We start from the raw sequence: 18,585 nt of genomic DNA on the forward strand, positions 1-18,585 counted from the left end.
GATGAATAAACTGTAAGAGAACTAGAGGGAGCCTGCGGGAAGTACAAGAGCAGAGGCCCAGAGCTGCATAAGCCATAGACCGAATATTCAGAAAATAGAAGATTCTGCCCTGAGATATGTACAGGGTATGTGAAGGTGGGGTAACAGGGCTGGGGAAATAGATTGGGTTTAGATTATGAAGGTCTTTTTTTTGGAACTAAGAAGTTGGAACTTTAACGTGTAGACCAGGGGTTGCAAACTATTGCCCGCAAGCTAAGAATGCTATTCGCATTTAAAAACACTCAAAAAACCAAAAAAGAAAGTAAAGATCTTATCATGTAGAGACATATAAGTTGCCTTTATTTTTCTCACCACAACTGCTAGTCTTCTGTTTTACTGGTTCTTAAACTTGAATATGTTCTTTAACTTAAATTGACCTCTGATCCATCAGTAACTGTTCCTAGCCTGGAACTTGTAGTAATTTCAGTATTGTGCCCACAAACACCTTCCTCCTTGATTTTCTCTTCTTCCCTTTCAGATGCACAGCATTGCCTTTAACAATATTACCTACTTCCTCTATTTTGATTTAATTCCTGGGCTTCCAGGTATTGCTGGACAACCTGTTTTTTTTTTTTAAAACAGTGTAATGTTCTCCTCTGAAAATAAGTGCTATGTAACTTTTGCCATATCTTCATTTCTACTTAACAGGCCTTTGGTTCATCTCTCTCTCTCTTTAATTGAAGTATAATTAGTACACAATGTTATATTAGTTTCAGGTGTGCAATATAATGATATAACAAGTCTGTACATTTTGACTTTGAAAGATTCCTACAGTGGCTGTTCCAAATTCTAACTTTTAAAAAAAATTTACTCACTTATTTTGAGAGAGAGCACGCAAGCAGGGGAAGGACAGAGAGAGAATCCAAGCAGGCTCCGAGCCATCAGCACAAAGCCGGAAACGGGGCTCAGTCTCACGAACTGTGAAATCATGACCTGACCTGAAATCAAGAGTTGGGTGCTTAACCCATTGAGGCACTCAAGCACCCTAGCTGTTCCAAATTCTAAAAGCCTGTTTCCTATCCTTTTACTCTTCTGTTGACATTATCTATTTGTTTCATTAAGACAGTCATTTAACAAATTAAACACCTACTGTGTTGTGTTATAGAGAGACGTAAAAGAAGTCAGACCTTTAAGAACTTTTTATTCTAATGTAGCAGTAAGATGGTTTATAAATAACACTAACATAATTCCACATGATATCTATTTTCTTTTTTTCTTAAATTTTAATGTTTATTTTTGAGAGAGAGAGCGTGAACGGGGCAGGGGCAGAGAGAGAGGGAGACAGAACCTGAAGCAGACTCCAGGCTATGAGCTGTCCGCACAGAGCCTGATATGGGGCTCGAACTCACGGATGGTGAGAACATGACCTGAGCTGAAGTCAGGCGCTTAACTGATGGAGCCACCCAGGCAGGCACCCCTCTATTTTCACCTTAGTAGCAGGAAATCCTTGTCTGCCCAGAAGCACTTGTGAATTTCTTCCTTTCTAGTGTTGAATTTTAATATATTCCTGTCTTGCCTTGACTGTCAAATCTTATGTATAGTCTGAGAAACTATGTTAACATTTATCATTAGCATATGTGTTTCTTTTTTCATTGACCTTGATTTTCCCCCTTTGTGGTCCGTATCTTATTTTTTAAAAGTCATTTCAGATCATTTTTGTATAGAAAAAATTATATTAAGTGTATTTCAACAAATAGGTGTCTCAGAACCCTTTGTTGAACAAATTTGGGCATATATAAGTTCACTTAAATGATTAAGTAACATTAATGGTCTAGTAAAACTAAAGTGACAGTGCAGTAGAGTAGATCAATAGTCTTTGAAATCAAACAGACCTAATAACACAAACTATAGCTTCTGTAGCTTACCAGCTGTGTTACATTGAGATGAAATTACCTGCCTTTCATGTACTGTTATTAGGAGTTATGATTAATTAACAGTTATGACTTAAAATGTTTATCAGACCATGTTGTACACTGTACTTATTTAATATATAATTATTTTTGTACAAGGTAGAAAATGGTATGTCCAAAAAAGGATATATGCTGGTAAAGTGCCATACTAATTCGCAAGAATGGAGATCAGAGATGGCTTTCTTAGGAGAAAATGGCTTTTGTATTGGAATGTAAAAGTAGAATTAGATTATGCACAGGTGAGGGAGAAGAAACTAGAAGGCCATGAGTAAAAATATGGAGGCAATGAAGTTAAACCAGTTCAATTAAAACAGAAGGACCATTGAGTATGGTATAAGCTTGGTAAGGTGGGTTAGAAAGTATTGTGGAGGATTTAAAGGTCTGATTTCTGGTTTAGTCAATAGACAGTAAAGAATTTTTGAAAGTTTTGAGCAGAGAACAAAATATGTGATAATAATTTCACTACAGTGCCTAGGAAAAACTGAGTGAATTTGAAGAAGAGTGTTAGGAATTAAGACAGTACTCAGTATTATTAAGGGTATAGAACAACAGTAACATACTGCTAGTGGTATAGTATAAATTGGTATAACCATTTTGGAAAACAATTTAGTATTAACTATTTATTTATGTTAAAGATGCAACAATATTTGTTTCAGCTTTATTGAGTTTTAATTGACATATAAAATTGTAAGATATTTAAGATGCACATCATGATGATTTGCTGTACCTAAACATTGTGGGAAGTTTCCTCCCATCTTGTTAATTAACACATTTATCACCTCACATTTCCTTTTTTTTTCTTAGACTATTTAAGTTCTAGCCTCTTAAAAGGTCAATTATGCAGTATAGTGTTATCAACCATAATCACCATTTTGTACATTAGATCCTCCAATTTTAATTCATTTCATAGCTAAAAGTTTGGGCTGTTTCACCAGTCTCTCTCTAATTCCACTAACATTGAAGATGATGGGCAGACCACATTTTCTAGAAATTCCATCCTAAGATTAAACCCTGGGGACATGTTCAAGATGAATGTTCAAAAGTCAGTTGTTTGTAATAACCAAATGGATAGGAGAAATCAGTGGGCTACTGTTACACATAGCAACATGGAAGAATATAAAAAACACAGTGTTTAATGAGTAAAGCAAGTCACCAAATAGTTTGATGCCATTTATATATATTTCAAAAAATAGTAAATTTAATATATTGTTTGGAGATACAGATATATGCAGTAAAAGAGGTAACAAAGGAAGAGAAAGACAATACAAAATTCATAATAGTGGATATTCTCAGGAGGGAAGGGAATGCCAAAGTAATGTTCAACTTCTTAATCTGCCTTCAGGTTATTTTCTTTTTACCTTAATGTGTGTCATTATAGACTACTTCTGCATATGCAAAATTTTTCAAAATTAAAAAAATTAAGATTTTCTCATAGTATATCATTGAGTGTAACGGGGAAAAGAAAAAGATTGAGACCACTTAAAAAATACTTTTCTCAGGGCGCCTGGGTGGCTCAGTCTGTTAAGCGGCCGACTTCGGCTCAGGTCATGATCTCGCAGTCCATGAGTTCGAGCCCCACGTTGGGCTCTGTGCTGACAGCTCAGAGCCTGGAGCCTGTTTCAGATTCAGTGTCTCCCTCTCTCTGACCCTCCCCCGTTCATGCTCTGTCTCTCTCTGTCTCAAAAATAAATAAACGTTAAAAAAATTTTTTTTTGTTTTAAATAAAAAATACTTTTCTCTCTTTACCTCCTTCCTCTCTCCATTGTGCTCCTTTCTCAGAAAAAGAAAACTTTCTTTTTGCCAAGGTGAAAATCCTCTTTTATTATACATTAATATGCCAGGAATTTTCAAAGGTAGAAAATAAGTCAATCCTAATAAACCTCTGTTTTTTAAAAATTTTTAATGTTTTATTTGAGAGAGAGACAGAGACTGAGCGTGAGCAGAGGAGGGGCAGAGAGAGAGAGGGAGACACAATCCGAAGTAGGCTTCAGGCTCTAAGCTGTCAGCATAGAGTCTGATGCGGGGCTCAAGTCCACAAACCACGAGATCGTGACCAGAGCCGAAGTCGTATGCTTAACCTACTGAGCCACCCAGACGCCCCATCTTTTTAATTTACTTTATTGTATTTTTTTTAAGTAGGCTCCACGCCTACGTGGGGCTTGAACTCATGATCCTGAGATTAAGAGTCATGTGCTCTACTGACTGAGCCAGCCAGATGTCCCTAACCATTTTTTTTTTAAAGTTGATTTATTTATTTTGAAAGAGAGCATGAGCAGGTGAGAGAAAGGGAGAGAGAGAATTCCATGCAGGCTCCACACTGTCAGCGCAGAACCTGACATGGGGCTCGAACCCGCAAACCTTGACATCATGACCTGAGCCAAAATCAGGGGTCAGGCACTTAACCAACTGAGCCATCCAGGCATCCCCTCCTAATTCAACCATCCTTAACACAACATGTCTCATTTTTGAATACTGCTTTTCTAGGAAAATACCACATGCATGAGTATTTAAAAATAATTATAACAATAGGGAATACAGTTTTGTAGCCCCTTTTGTAAACCATGCATTATATTGTCAAATCAAGATAGTATAATTCACTTGGTCATTCATTGCCCTATTATTGAATATTTAGATGGTGGAGAATTGGTCACTTGATATTCATTGAACATCTTCTTATGTTTAATTTTTTTGATGAATTATTTTCTTGCAATTTTTTTTAAAGATTTTATTTTAGGTAATGTCTACACCCAATGTGGAGCTCGAACTCATAACCCCAAATCAAGAGCTACACACTTCACCAACTGAGCCAGCTAAGCACCCCTCCTTGAAATAAATTCTTAAAAGTAGTAATTATAATTAAATCAAAGGATATAAACATCTGTGTTGCTCTTGATGTGTGTCAACATTGTCTTCTAGTAGCAGGGTATGAGCTTACTAGATTGTCCATAACTTTACCAGCATTGGGTGGATCATCCATGCCTGGTCTTATGGACTTGAGGGCTCTGTTTTATTAATTGCCCTTGTGGTATATCTTGCTCTTTTGTTCACTTGATACCCATACTCACTATGTCCAAACTCATGCCCATCATTTACTCTCCAAACCAAACATTTGGCTTGACTTCCATCATTTCTGTTTTTGGTTCTGTCATTTTATCCAGATATCCAGACTCTAAACTTCTTTTACTACTTTTCTGTTTTTCAGGGTTTGGGAGTTTTTAATCATTGAAATATTTCTCAAATCTATCTTCTCTTCTATTTTCATGAATACTTTTTTAATTTAGGCCCTCATTATGTCTTACTGGTATTATTTCGGTATTTTTTGACAAGTCTTCCTGCCTCCTGCCTTCTAATGGTAGGTGTAATTCCTCTTATACACTGCCACCAGATAGCTTTTTAAAAAGTGTGACTTCCGCCATGCCACACAAGCCCTTAAATGTCAATGTCTGTTGAATCAAGTACAATGTCCTTGACCTGATATGTAAAGTCCTCAGTCTGTGCTTTTCAAACTGAGAGTTCCAACTCATTTAACAGGTCCAGAAATCAATTTAGTAGATTTATAGATAGATAGTAGAAAAATATAGTAGATAATAGAAAAAAAGTGTCGAGTATATAAACCATCTACCTACTCGTATTTTATGAAATTTGTTCCAATGCATATATGTACACATACACAACATATACATACATACACTGACATGTATGTGCATTCTGGGTCATGATCTAAAACATTCCTTAATGTGGGTCACTGTCATATAAGTTGGAAAGCATTGTTCTGTGATATAGTTTCAACCTAATTAACTCCAACTATATTCTTTCCCAGATTTTCTCATAGCTAGAGCAGAGCATACCTGACACAGAATGCTCAAGCCTCCCTAGCTTTGCTCAAGGTTCATGTCACATGCTATCTTCTCTGTGAAGCTTTCTCTCACTGCCCCACCCTACACGTGAAACATAGAAAATCTGGATGTGATCTTTCCTTCTTTTTCTTACTACACAGCATTTTGTTTTTCTTATGGCACATTTCACAGAGCACATTTTTATTATAACAGATTACAAATCCCTTGTAGACATGGACTTTATCTTCTACATCCTTGTATCTTCATTATAGTATAATATTTTCTACTTAGAAGATATTTTTTAAAGTTATTTCTTGAAATACAGGATTTTATAAAAATGAATGTACATTAAAACAGCATGATTTTCTCGGGGCGCCTGGGTGGCTCAGTCAGTTGAGGGTCGGACTTCGGCTCAGCTCATGATCTCGTGGTCTGTGAGTTCGAGCCCCACGTCGGGCTCTGTGCTGACAGCTCAAAGCCTGGAGTCTACTTCGGATTTTGTGTTTCCCTCGCTCTCTGCCTCTCCCCCGCTCATGCTCTGACTCTCTCTCTGTCAAAAATAAATAAAACATTAAAAAAAAAAAAACAGTATGATTTTCTGTAAAGTGGAGAAATGATAATAGCAAAAATTAGTACTTGAGAGGTTAACATATATTAAACATTATTTAAAATGATTATTTCATTTAATTTGCACAGTTAACTAGAAGTTGGTAGATGTTATCTCCAGTTTGTAGATTCAGTGGGAAAAAATGACCTTAATTTTATTCACCTGGAGAAAACTACCGATAATTTGTTATGGTCCTGCTTTTCTAATGATATATACTTTTTTCCTCCAATAATGTGGAAACTGTTCTATGGACCACTTTTTAGCTAAATAAATATGGTGAGCATTTTGAGTTATTAAGTAATAATTCTTATACATTAAATAATTGAGTATTTTAAAACACTAAATTGCTTTCAGTTACCCACATTGAGAAAAATATATTTTTTTATTTAAAAAATTTTTTTTGTTAATGTTTATTTATTTTTGAGACAGAGAGAGACAGAGCATGAGCAGGGAATATAAGAATTTTTTGTAACATACTTACGGTATTTTAAAGAAGGAGAAAAGGCTGAATTACAGAACAAATGTAGGTTACAGGATAAATGGCTAACTGGGGAAAAAATCAAGTTAAATAAATCCCTGCCATCCTGCACCACATACCAAAACAAATTTATATTTATTTATTTATTTTTTTTCAACGTTATTTATTTTTGGGACAGAGAGAGACAGAGCATGAACGGGGGAGGGGCAGAGAGAGAGGGAGACACAGAATCGGAAACAGGCTCCAGGCTCTGAGCCATCAGCCCAGAGCCTGACGCGGGGCTCGAACTCCCGGACCGCGAGATTGTGACCTGGCTGAAGTCAGACGCTTAACCGACTGCGCCACCCAGGTGCCCCCCAAAACAAATTTAAATGCAAAAAATCATCTTACAGTCACATAAGAGTATAAATTGGTTCTATTTATCTAATGACTAATGTGGCAACATTAACTTACTCTACAGAAATTCCACACCTAACTGCTAGGTGCTGTGTGTACTGACTCTTGCTCTCTGGGACTTGTCCCAGAGGAGGCAGATATAACATCAGTGCAAGGTTTTAAGCCATGAAGAAAAGCAGCACAGTGCTATAAAGGGAATAATGTGGACTATTCCCTGGTGGATCAGGGAAGTGTTCTCTGAGGTAGTGACACTTAAGATGAACTTTGGAAAAAAAAAAAAAAAGAGATGAACTTTGAGAGATGGGAAGGAACTGGTTAAGCAAAAAGTAGAGGTAAGAGATTTCCAAGTAGAAAGAGCAGTATGTTTAAAGGCTCTGAGGCAGGAGAGAGCCTGAATTTGAAGGGGAAAGAGGCCAGTATGGTTGGAGTTTAGTGAGGGGGAAGATAGTAGAAGACAGAGGCCTAATCTTGGAGGGCCTTGTGAAGCAGTGAAAGATTTTGAGCAGGACTATCAGATTTATATTTATGTTACATTTATGTTTTTCAGGGATCACTTTGACTGCTGTGGAAAATGGATTAGAGTGGGTAGGAAAGGTATAAAGACCCTTTAATAACAACTGCAAACCCAGGTCAGAAAAGATTATGCCTGAGATTAGAAGTTTAGATAGAGAGAAGTATATCATAGGAAAAACTATTTGGGAGCAGAATCTACAGTATTTATTGGGGGTTGAATGTGGCAGGTGAGGATGATAGGCTTCAAGATTCTAGTTTAAGGAATAAGGGGAGTGGATCCAAATTAGACATATATATATTAGGCCCAAGAACTGCACTTCTAGGAATTTACCTTCAATAGATAAGTGAAGTGGGGAGAATATCAGAGTGTTCACTGAAGACTTATTACAACAAAAAAACTGGACTTCAATTTATTATATATATATATATATATATATATATATATATATATATATATATGTGTTTATTTTTGAGAAGAGGAGGGCAGAGAGAGAGAGGCAGACACAGAATCTGAAGCAGGCTCCAGGCTCCAAGCTGTCAGCACAGAGCCTGATGTGGGGCTCAAACTCCCACACTGCAAGATCATGACCTGAGCTGAAGTCAGATACTTAACCAACTGAGCCAGCCAGGCAGCCCTATTATTTTTAAATGTTTATTTACTTTGAGAGGTGGAAGGGGAGATAGAGAGTGAGCAGGGAAGGGACAAATAGAAAGGGGGAGAGAGAATCCCAAGCAGGCTCTGTACTGACAGCAGACTCAAAGCCACAAACCATAAGATCATAACCTGACCTAAGCTGAAACCAAGAGCTGGATGCTTAACCTACTGAGCGACCCAGGCACCCCTGGACATCAGTTTAAATGCCCAACAACAGGGGTGCCTGGGTGGCTCAGTCGGTTAAGCGTCCGACTTCAGCTCAGGTCACGATCTCGCACTCCGTGAGTTCGAGCCCCACGTCGGGCTCTGGGCTGATGGCTCAGAGCCTGGAGCCTGCTTCCGATTCTGTGTCTCCCTCTCTCTCTGCCCCTCCCCCGTTCATGCTCTCTCTCTGTCTCAAAAATAAATAAATGTTAAAAAAAATTAAAAAATAAAATAAAAATAAATGCCCAGCAACAGGATACAGGCTAAACACGTGGTAAATTCACAAAACTGAAAACTCCAAAATCACTAAAAATGATATAGAACTATAAAACATTCACAGGGTCTTAATATTATGATACCATATGCAAAGAAGAAATTTGGAAGGATATACACTAAAAATGTAATAACTCTTAGGAGATTTATTCTTGTGAGATTATAGAAATTTCACTTTATCATTTAAAAATTTCTTTTTATTATGGTACCTGGGTGGCTCAGCTGGCTCAGGTCATGATCTCACAGTCTGTAAGTTCGAGCCCCGCATCAGGCTCTGTGCTGACAGTGTGAAGCCTGCTTGGGATTCTTTCTCCCTTTTTCTCTGCCCTTCTCCTGCTTTCTCTCTCTCTCTCAAAATAAATAAACATTTAAAAAAACTAAAATTTCCTTTTATCAAAATTGTTTTATACTGAGTATGGAATAATATGAATTACTATTCTAGTTTTGAAAAAATGAAAATCTAGATGAATATCTATCATCTTTGAGTAGGAAAGTACTTCTGAACATACCAAAGAGAAGAAACTGAAAGGAAAAGACTGATAGATTTAACTTGATGAAAAATTTCCACAAAAATACTATAACAAAATCAAAAGGTAAATGAGAAACTGGAAAAAACAGTCACAACCATATGACAGGCATATAACCAATAAACATGAGAAAGTACACAATTTCGCCATTAAGCAAAGAAATGTTATCTCAAACTGATACATTTAAAATATTTTTTTTTTCTCAATGTGGGTAACTGAAAGCAATTTAGTGTTTTAAAATACTCAATTATTTAATGTATAAGGATTATTACTTAATAACTCAAAATGCTCACCATATTTATTTAGCTAAAAAGTGGTCCATAGAACGGTTTCCACATTATTGGAGGAAAAAAGTATATATCGTTAGAAAAGCAGGACCACAACAAATTATCAGTAGTTTTCTCCAGGTGAATAAAATTAAGGTCATTTTTTCCCACTGAATCTAGAAACTGGAGATAACATCTACCAACTTCTAGTTAACTGTGCAAATTAAATGAAATAATCATTTTAGGGGCGCCTGGGTGCCCGGTCAGTTAAGTGCCCGACTTGGGCTCAGGTCACGATCTCACAGTTTGGGGGTTCGAGCCCCTCGTGGGGCTCTGTGCTGACAGCTCAGAGCCTGGAGCCTGCTTCAGATTCTGTGTCTCCCTCTCTTTCTGCCCCTCCCTTACTCATGGTCTGTCTCTCTCTATCAGAAATAAATAAACATTTAAAAACATTCTTATATCTTAAGTCTCTTTCTGGAATTTCTTTTCTAGCACAATGGCTCTGTCTACCTAAGTACCCTGACCACACTACTTTAGTTATTTTTGCAGTATAGTGTACAATTATTCGGTAGACAAATTCCTCTTCATTGCATTAACGTTTTGTTTCTGTTCTGTATTCTCCTGGATGAAGTTTTGACTGGAATTTCAATTGAAATTTTATTGAACTACCTAAATAATATTTAGTCTTCTCATCTGCAAACATACTTTGTTCCATGTCCTCTTTGGTATTTTATAATTTTCTTTATAGATCCTAAACATTTCTGAATTTTAATTTTAGAGGTATACTTTTTAAATGTTTATTTTGAGAGAGAGCATGTGCGTACATCAGCAGGGCGAGGGGCAGAGAGAGAGGGAGAGAGAGAATCCCAAGCAGGTCCATGCTCAGTGCGAGCCCAATGTGGGGCCATGACCTGAGCTGAAATCAGGAGTTGGATGCTTAACCGACTGAGCCACCCAGGTGCCTCTAGGGGTATTTTTTATAGCTACTGAAGAGGAATTGGTTTTTCTAGTTATATTTTCTGCCTAGTAATTGCTGATATACAGAAAAGCTGTTAATTTTGGGGTTCTATTATTATTTGTTACTTATTATATTTTATAATCAAGTATAAAATATAAATTATAAAATAAGTATGAATTATAATACTTATAAAATACTTAATACTTATAAAATATAATAAAATAATACTTATAAATAATACTTATAAAAATACTTATAAAATATAATAAAATAATACTTATAAAATATAATAAAAATTATAATACTTATAAAATACTTAAATAAATTATAAGTATGTTTTGAATTCTTTTGAGTTTTAAAGATAGACTAATAGCAACTTGTCACAGAGCACTTTTTTTTTTAATGTTTTATTTATTTTTGAGAGAGAGAGACAGAACATGAACAGTGAAGGGGACAGAGACAGAGAAGGAGACACAGAATCTGGAACAGTCTCCAGGCTCTGAGCTGTCAGCAGAGAGCTTTACATGGGGCTTTACATACTCAAGAACTGTGAGAGCATGACCTGAGCTGAAGTCAGATGCTCGAAACGACTGAGCCACCTAGGCGCCCCGTCACAGAGCACTTTTTTTTAAAAAAAATTTTTTTTTTTCCCAACATTTATTTATTTTTGGGACAGAGAGAGAGCATGAACGGGGGAGGGGCAGAGAGAGAGGGAGACACAGAATTGGAAACAGGCTCCAGGCTCTGAGCCATCAGCCCAGAGCCCGACGCGGGGCTCGAACTCACGGAGCGCGAGATCGTGACCTGGCTGAAGTCGGACGCTTAACCGACTGCGCCACCCAGGCGCCCCAGAGAGCACTTTTAATATGTTTATCCCAGTATAGAAATATTTCAAAGTTTGATATTATTATGTTATGCTTGTAGTTTGAGATTAATCATAAATATCTTATTTGCTTTTACTGTAATAATTACAATTATAATTGAGTAGAAGTGGAAATGTAGTCAACGGTTTAGGGTTGCTTTAGAAAATGAATTAAAAGTGGGAAAAATCAGGCTTTTTTCCTCTTAAACGTTCACAAATATTGTAAATATTGTAAACCAGAAATGGTAGAACTATCTTAGTTCTAAAATAGTGTTTTTCTCTCTTAGGAAGTAGTTCTGAAAGATGGAAGAATTGAAAGACTAAAGTTGGAACTTGAAAGGAAAGATGCTGAAATCCAGAAGCTGAAAAATGTGATCACTCAATGGGAGGTTTGTATTTATTTACTGTTGTAAACTAAAATAATTCTCTTACATGGTACTTTTCTGTTTTTCTTATATGTAAATATGTGTAATATTTGATTAATAGAAATAACATTTCTACTATTCAGGTTTTTAAACTCTCATTAATGATATAAAATCTGAATGACAGTGTAATTTTCTTCTCATGTTACTATATATATAACATTAAATTTTCCATTTTAACCATTTTTAAGTATACAATTTATTGGCATTAATTATCTTCACAGTGCTATGTGAATAACCACTATCTACTTCCAGAACTTTTTCATCATCCCAAGCAAATTCTGTACCCATTAAATAACTCCTGTTCTTCTTTTGTTGCAGCTACTGGTTACCTGTAATTCCAATGAATTTGCTTTATTCTGGGTACTTCATATAAATGGAATTATATAATTTTTGTCTTTGTGTGTCTGGCTTATTTCACTTAGCATAATGTTTTCAAGTTTCATCCATGTTTTTTGCATGTATCAGAATTTCATTCCTTTTATGGCTGAATTGTCCATCGTATGTAAATGCTACATCTTGTTTATTCATCTGTTTGTGGACATTTGCATTGTTTCCACCATTTGACTATTGTGAACAATGCTGCCATGAACATTAGTGTACAAGTATTTGAGTCCCTGCTTTTAGTTTTTGGGTATATACCTAAAAGTAGAATTGTTGGATCACATGGTAATTATTTGTTTAACTTTTGGGGAAACTGCCATATTGTTTTCCATAGCACCTGCAACATTTTACATTCCCATCACCAAAATACATGAAGGTTCCAATTTCTCCACATCCTTGTCAACATTTGTTATTTATACAGTTTATTTTAACCACAAACCTGCATCTTACTCTTTGATTTGCTTCCTTAGGCTTTTTTTTTTTTTAACTCTTATTCATCTCAAGTGTCATTGTTTTTTGACTAATATTTATTCACTCAACAGTTATCTGTTGAGTGCCTATAATGTGCCAGGTGCTTTTCTGGGCCCCACATATGCAATGGTGAAAAAAATGATAACTCAAGTTCGAGCTCTGATGGTTCTTACATTTCCCTTTCTCCTCTACTTATGCCTTTAGGAATCATCCCTGCTAAAACCTTTTTGGACTGCATCCACCCATCTCCCTTAGCTTTCTCCTTGTGGTTTATATTTTCCTTTTCCTTTTCTCCTCTGTGCCAGGCACAGAGAAGAAATACAAATATGAGCTACCAAGAAGCTCATAGTCTAATGAGGAAGATACACATGTAAATAGTTGTAGTACATTGTAGAATTTATAGAGATTTGACAGAGTGCTTCCAAATCACAGAAATAATACTGAATTAGTTGCTGCTATTGAAAATTGCTAAGCTTTTCACAGAAGAGATGGTGTTTCCAGATAGAGACAGTACCTACAAAGGCATGGAAATGGTAAGAAATATATTGTTGCTGAAATTTAGAGAAATGGAAAGTTGTAAAAGGTTATATTGGAGATGTTATTTGGGGTCAGTATTTGAAGGCAATTGGATTTTATTTTATTTATTTATTTTATTACAGGAAGGTAAAACCACAGAGCAATATCAGCCATGAACAAACATGTGGAAATTCTTAAGATCTTAGCAACTTGAGTCCAACAGATTTTTTTTTTATTCATCAAATGAATTTATAACTGAAAATTAAAATTTAAAGTTACTATTGAAAGCAGTAAAATTTTAGTCGACCATGGCTAAACAAAAAATATATATAAGCCAAGAAATTTAAGTACCTTTTTGTTCTTTGATGTAATTATTTTAATGGAACATTTCCCTTCTGGTGACAGCTTTTAACATTTAGTTTATATTTATTCACATCAATCTGGGCCCTAGGTAAAAAGAAATTGTCAGGTACTATATACATCTATATCTTATAAATATATTTAGGCCAAGTTTTTAGATAAGAATTGAAGTATATATTCATGTAGCACCAATCTAGTGGTTCTAATTGCAGTTTTTTTTCCTGCTCATAATTTATGAAGCTTTGTTTTTTTTAATTTTATTTATTTAATTTTATATTTTTCATCATGGTGGGTGTACTCTTTAATCCCCATCACCTGTTTCCCCCATCCCCCACCCATCTCCCCTCTGGTAATCATCAATTTGTTCTCTGTAGTTAAGAGTTTGTTTCTTGGTTTGTCTCTCTTTTTTCCCCTTTGCTCATTTGTTTGTTTGTTTTAATTTCACTTATGAGTGAGATTATATGGTGTTTGATTGACTGACTTATTTCACTTAGCATTAAACTTTCTAGCTCTATCCCTGTTGTTGCAAATGGCAAGATTTCATTCTTTTTTATAGCTGAATAATATTCCATTATAGATAGATAGATAGATAGATAGATAGATAGATAGATGCACACACACACTCACCACATCTTCTTTATCCATTCATCTATCGATGGACACTTAGGCTGCTTCCATAGTTTGGTTATTGTAGATAATGCAGCAATAAACATAGGGGTGCATGTATCCCTTTGAAGTAGTGTTTTTGTATTTTCTGGGTAAATCCCCACAAGTGCAATTCCTGGATTATAGGGTAGTTCTGTTTTTAATTTTTTGAGGAACCTCCATCTGTTTTCCAAGCTGCACCAGCTTGCATTCCCAACAACAGTGCAAGAGGGTTCTTTTTTCTCCACATCCTTACCAACACTTGTTTCTTGTTGTTGTTAAGTTAGCCATTCTGACAGGTGTGAGGTGATCTGTCATTGTGGTTTTGCACTTTCCTGATGACTAGTGATGTTGAGCATCTTTTCACGTGTCTGTTAGCCATCTGTATGTCTTCTTTGGAGAAGTGTCTTCTGCCCATTTTTTAATTGGATTATTTGTTTTCGGGGATCTTGAGTTGTATCATTTCTTTATATGGACAGTAACCCTTTATCAGATATGTCATTTGCAGATGTATTCTATTCTAATGGCTGCCTGAAGGCATTTGGATTTTAGTAAAGGTCTTTAGAAAGGGAAGTGGCATGAGAATTGTTTTGTGGGAGAATAATGCACATGGCTGAAGCCTTGAGTGAAGGTAGTCTGGTAAAACAATGAACAGGTATTGAGTGTGAGAGGAAGAGCACATTTTCAGCTGGTTTGGGCAGTGGGAACTAATACCCCATTTTGTATATGCTTAGTTTGAAATAGCTGTAGATGTAGGCATAGATGTTCAGGATGTAGCTGAACACAGTTGACTCACAACGTATGTATCATTTAACTTAAGTGCTCTCTTTTTCATGAAATTAAAAATACTAATAAGGCACTATATGTTTCATTTGTGCTCTTACAAATTGCATGGCACATGTGTTATACATTTTGTTTTTATCAATACATTTGCTATTCAGGGTTATATGTACAAAACTATATATGCTATTTTTATGGGCAATATAAAGATTTTTCACAGGTAATTTTGCTCATTTGAGATTTTTGCTTTATGAGCTGACTTTAGACTCTAAAGCTGGAATAAGAGGTGTTTCTGTGTACACTGATCTATACCTTGGACAAAAGGCTTGAGCTGAGGTAGCCTTTAGCAAGATATTAACATTGATTAAAGCCTTGAGAGAATTTCTTACAGTTTCATATTCTTAGGGGATATATTTCTATATTCATAGTGAATATACTTATAGTTGACTTTGTATGGTTTTCCCCTTCATATTTCCATGTGTCCATCTGACTTACTGCCCTCATTCATTTCTAAGATTCTCAGAAGTTCTATTCCTTTTATATTTACTGTGGTATTTACTTCTGTTCGATGTATTGACTGCAGTTATTACTATCATTACTGGTTTGTTATCAGCAATTTACTGAAGAGTATTTAGTAAAAGCCATTTTTATCTTTATTGAACTTGATTTAAAATACATTAAATATGTTTTATAAGAAAGATTTTTGAATCGGTAACTTCTGTACTTACATGTACTTCTGTACATGTTAAGAGAAGAAGTGACAAGTTTCTTATACTGATCTGCTTTCTTTCGCTGATCTCTTGTTATGTCTAGTGTTATGTCTAATGTACTAATATGTTAAATATTTATAAATAATTAAGTCCATTTAAGATATGTTGAATAAGTGTAGTGGAGTGGGCAAATTCCCTGGAATAAAGATGTTAATGTGGGAACACAGTTCCTCTTGTTCATAAGTATATAATTGTGCCATTATGTAGTATAAGAAGCTAAGTCATTTAGAAAAATAGAAAAAGAATTGGAAGGTATTTCAGTAAATTATTAATTCATACCATCCAAATTTACTTTAACAATATATAGTTAGTGAAATAGTAAGTGAGAAGACATAGTACTGCACTGTACAATTGAGTAACCACTATGTGAGTGTACCTAGGCACTTTTTCAGTAGTTTAGTAGCCACATTTTGGACAGTGGCAGGTATAGAACAGATACAGAAAGTTCTAGTATAGTACTGGACAGTCTTGGTCTAGAGCTGTGAATCATTTTTCTTTGTTTTTACCTAATTATTTTGAATTGTGTAAGGATTTTATTTAAGGAAAAAAAGAGAAAGACTCCAGGAAAATTTAGTCCCAAATTTTGTCCAGTTTTACCTCTCTCTTCTTGATTTTTCAATATCCTATAACATTAATTTCTGTTATTGTACCAGGGATTTAATTTAGGAGTAGACAGTTATGAATACATTTTCTTCTTTCAAAAGTAATTCCTGTCTTTCAGCAAGCCTAGAATTCATAACTTCATAATTCATAGTAAATCATTAATTACATTATTTACTTTTAAAAAATTAAATCTTTTTTCTTTGACTATTAGGCAAAGTATAAAGAAGTAAAGGCAAGAAATGCACAGTTATTGAAAATGCTTCAGGAAGGTGAAAGTAAGTGATTTGTGTGTTTTTAGAATTAAAAGTTAACCTTAAAAAATATTTGAAGATAATTTTTCAAGATATATGATTTATTAACTCAACAAAATTAAAAATTTTCTCAGAGTGATACAAATTGAATTGATTCTGATAATTTTATTATTACAAGTCACTCTTACAGCACCTTAGTATTATACAGGTTTATGACTATTTGGGTAAGAGAAAGCTTGAAATTTCCGTTCTTCTAAAGTACTGGACTACATTCAGCAGGAAAATAAGAATAGACCTTGCTTAAGATTCTCTTTTTAATTATTAGAGGAGAATGCTTATTATTTTGGGTTTTCTTTCTCCCCTTCTCCCCAACTCCTTATACTTTTGTTGCCACTCTAAACTTTGGCAGTAGTTCACCAGCAGGAAGCCAAGGAAATCACTCAAAAATGATTAGAAATAATCAGATTAGTAAAGTAGATGCTATGTGAAGCCCCTCCCCACATCAGTTGCACTCCTGATTACGTATACCTAATGATACTTACCTTGAAAGTTCTATGAAGATTTTCCACTCATAACAGAAAAGGAAGTGTGTGTTAAGTTTTTAAATTTTTTTTAAGCTTTATTTATTTTTGAGAGAGCGGGGAGAGAGAGAGAGCATGCACACATGAGTGGGGGAGGAGCAGAGAGAGGGAGACACAGAATCCGAAGCAGGCTCCAGGCACTGAGCTGTCAGCACAGAGCCTGACGTGGGGCTCGGACTCATGAACCATGAGATCATGAACTGAGCCACCCAGGCGCCCCTGTGTGTTAAGTTTTTAATATGAAGCTTATGCAAAAGAAATTATAAATAATAAAAGACATATAGAAAGATATGAATAAGAGAAAATCTTCTGAACAGACAAAATTAAGGCCTATAAACAGTTTTCCCTGTTAATGTCAGTGATAAACCAAATAGATCTCTTATGAGTACTGTATAGTGTTCAAGAAATGGTGAAACTCACCTTGAAGAATAAGCAAGATAACAGAAATTGAAGATCCTGGGAGTGTAATTGTCTAGTCAAAATTTAAACTATGTTAAAAAACAGTTATCAAAACAGTATGAGTAAAAACCAGAAATTATGTTCAATTGAACAGAATATATAGTGTTGAAATAGATTCAAGCTTACTGTTTTATAACTTTACTGTTTTTTGTAATATAATTTATACAGCTTAACTATGATGAAATGGAAGTTAAAGAATAATGGGGAAAGGTATTATTTGCACAATTAGATACCAACATTCTGAAATCACTTTAGATCTGTGCATGTTACTGAGTTCTGTGCAGATCATTTAATAAAATTATGAAAATAAAGTAATTGTTTATAAGCTGTATTTCTTTTTTTTTTATTAAAAATTTTTGTTAATGTTTATTCATTTGTGAGAGAGAGAGAGAGCATGAGCAGGGAAGGGACAGAGAGAGAGGGAGACACAGAATCCAAAGCAGGCTCCAGGCTCTGAGTTGTCAGGACAGAGCCTGACGCAGGGCTCAAACCTACAAACCATGAGATTGTGACCTGAGCTGAAGTCCGACACTCAACCAACTGAGCCATCCAGGCACCCCTCTGAGCTGCATTTCTAATTAAAGAAATTAAGGGTATCATTGGACATTGGATGCATGATTTTTAAATATGTAAAAAAGAAAGTAATATTTCTATTTAGAGAAACATTTATGAAAAGTAAGAAAGTTAAATGATAAAAGCTTTCTCTCATTTAAAATGGCTACCAGTAAATGACTTCAGTGTCCATGCTATAAAAAAATCCAAATGAGGTCACCTGGCTGGCTCCGACAGGAGAGCATGCAACTCTTGAACCCAAGGTCA

The 18,585-nt window shown here is 35.3% G+C and overlaps 1 protein-coding gene across 2 annotated transcripts in view; it reads left to right on the plus strand.

The window, feature by feature from the left end:
• GKAP1 (G kinase anchoring protein 1) overlaps positions 1-18,585 on the plus strand; it is an 86,091-nt gene that overhangs the window by 61,631 nt on the left and 5,875 nt on the right. For both annotated transcript variants that reach the window (XM_040450306.1, XM_040450305.1), the window contains 2 exons: positions 11,812-11,913; positions 16,687-16,750. In XM_040450306.1, the coding sequence (XP_040306240.1) occupies positions 11,812-11,913; positions 16,687-16,750 (166 nt within the window). The remainder of the gene's footprint in view (positions 1-11,811; positions 11,914-16,686; positions 16,751-18,585) is intronic.

Source organism: Herpailurus yagouaroundi, unplaced genomic scaffold (assembly GCF_014898765.1).
Source record: "Herpailurus yagouaroundi ecotype Mexico unplaced genomic scaffold, PumYag 201, whole genome shotgun sequence".
Lineage (NCBI taxonomy): Eukaryota > Metazoa > Chordata > Mammalia > Carnivora > Felidae > Herpailurus > Herpailurus yagouaroundi.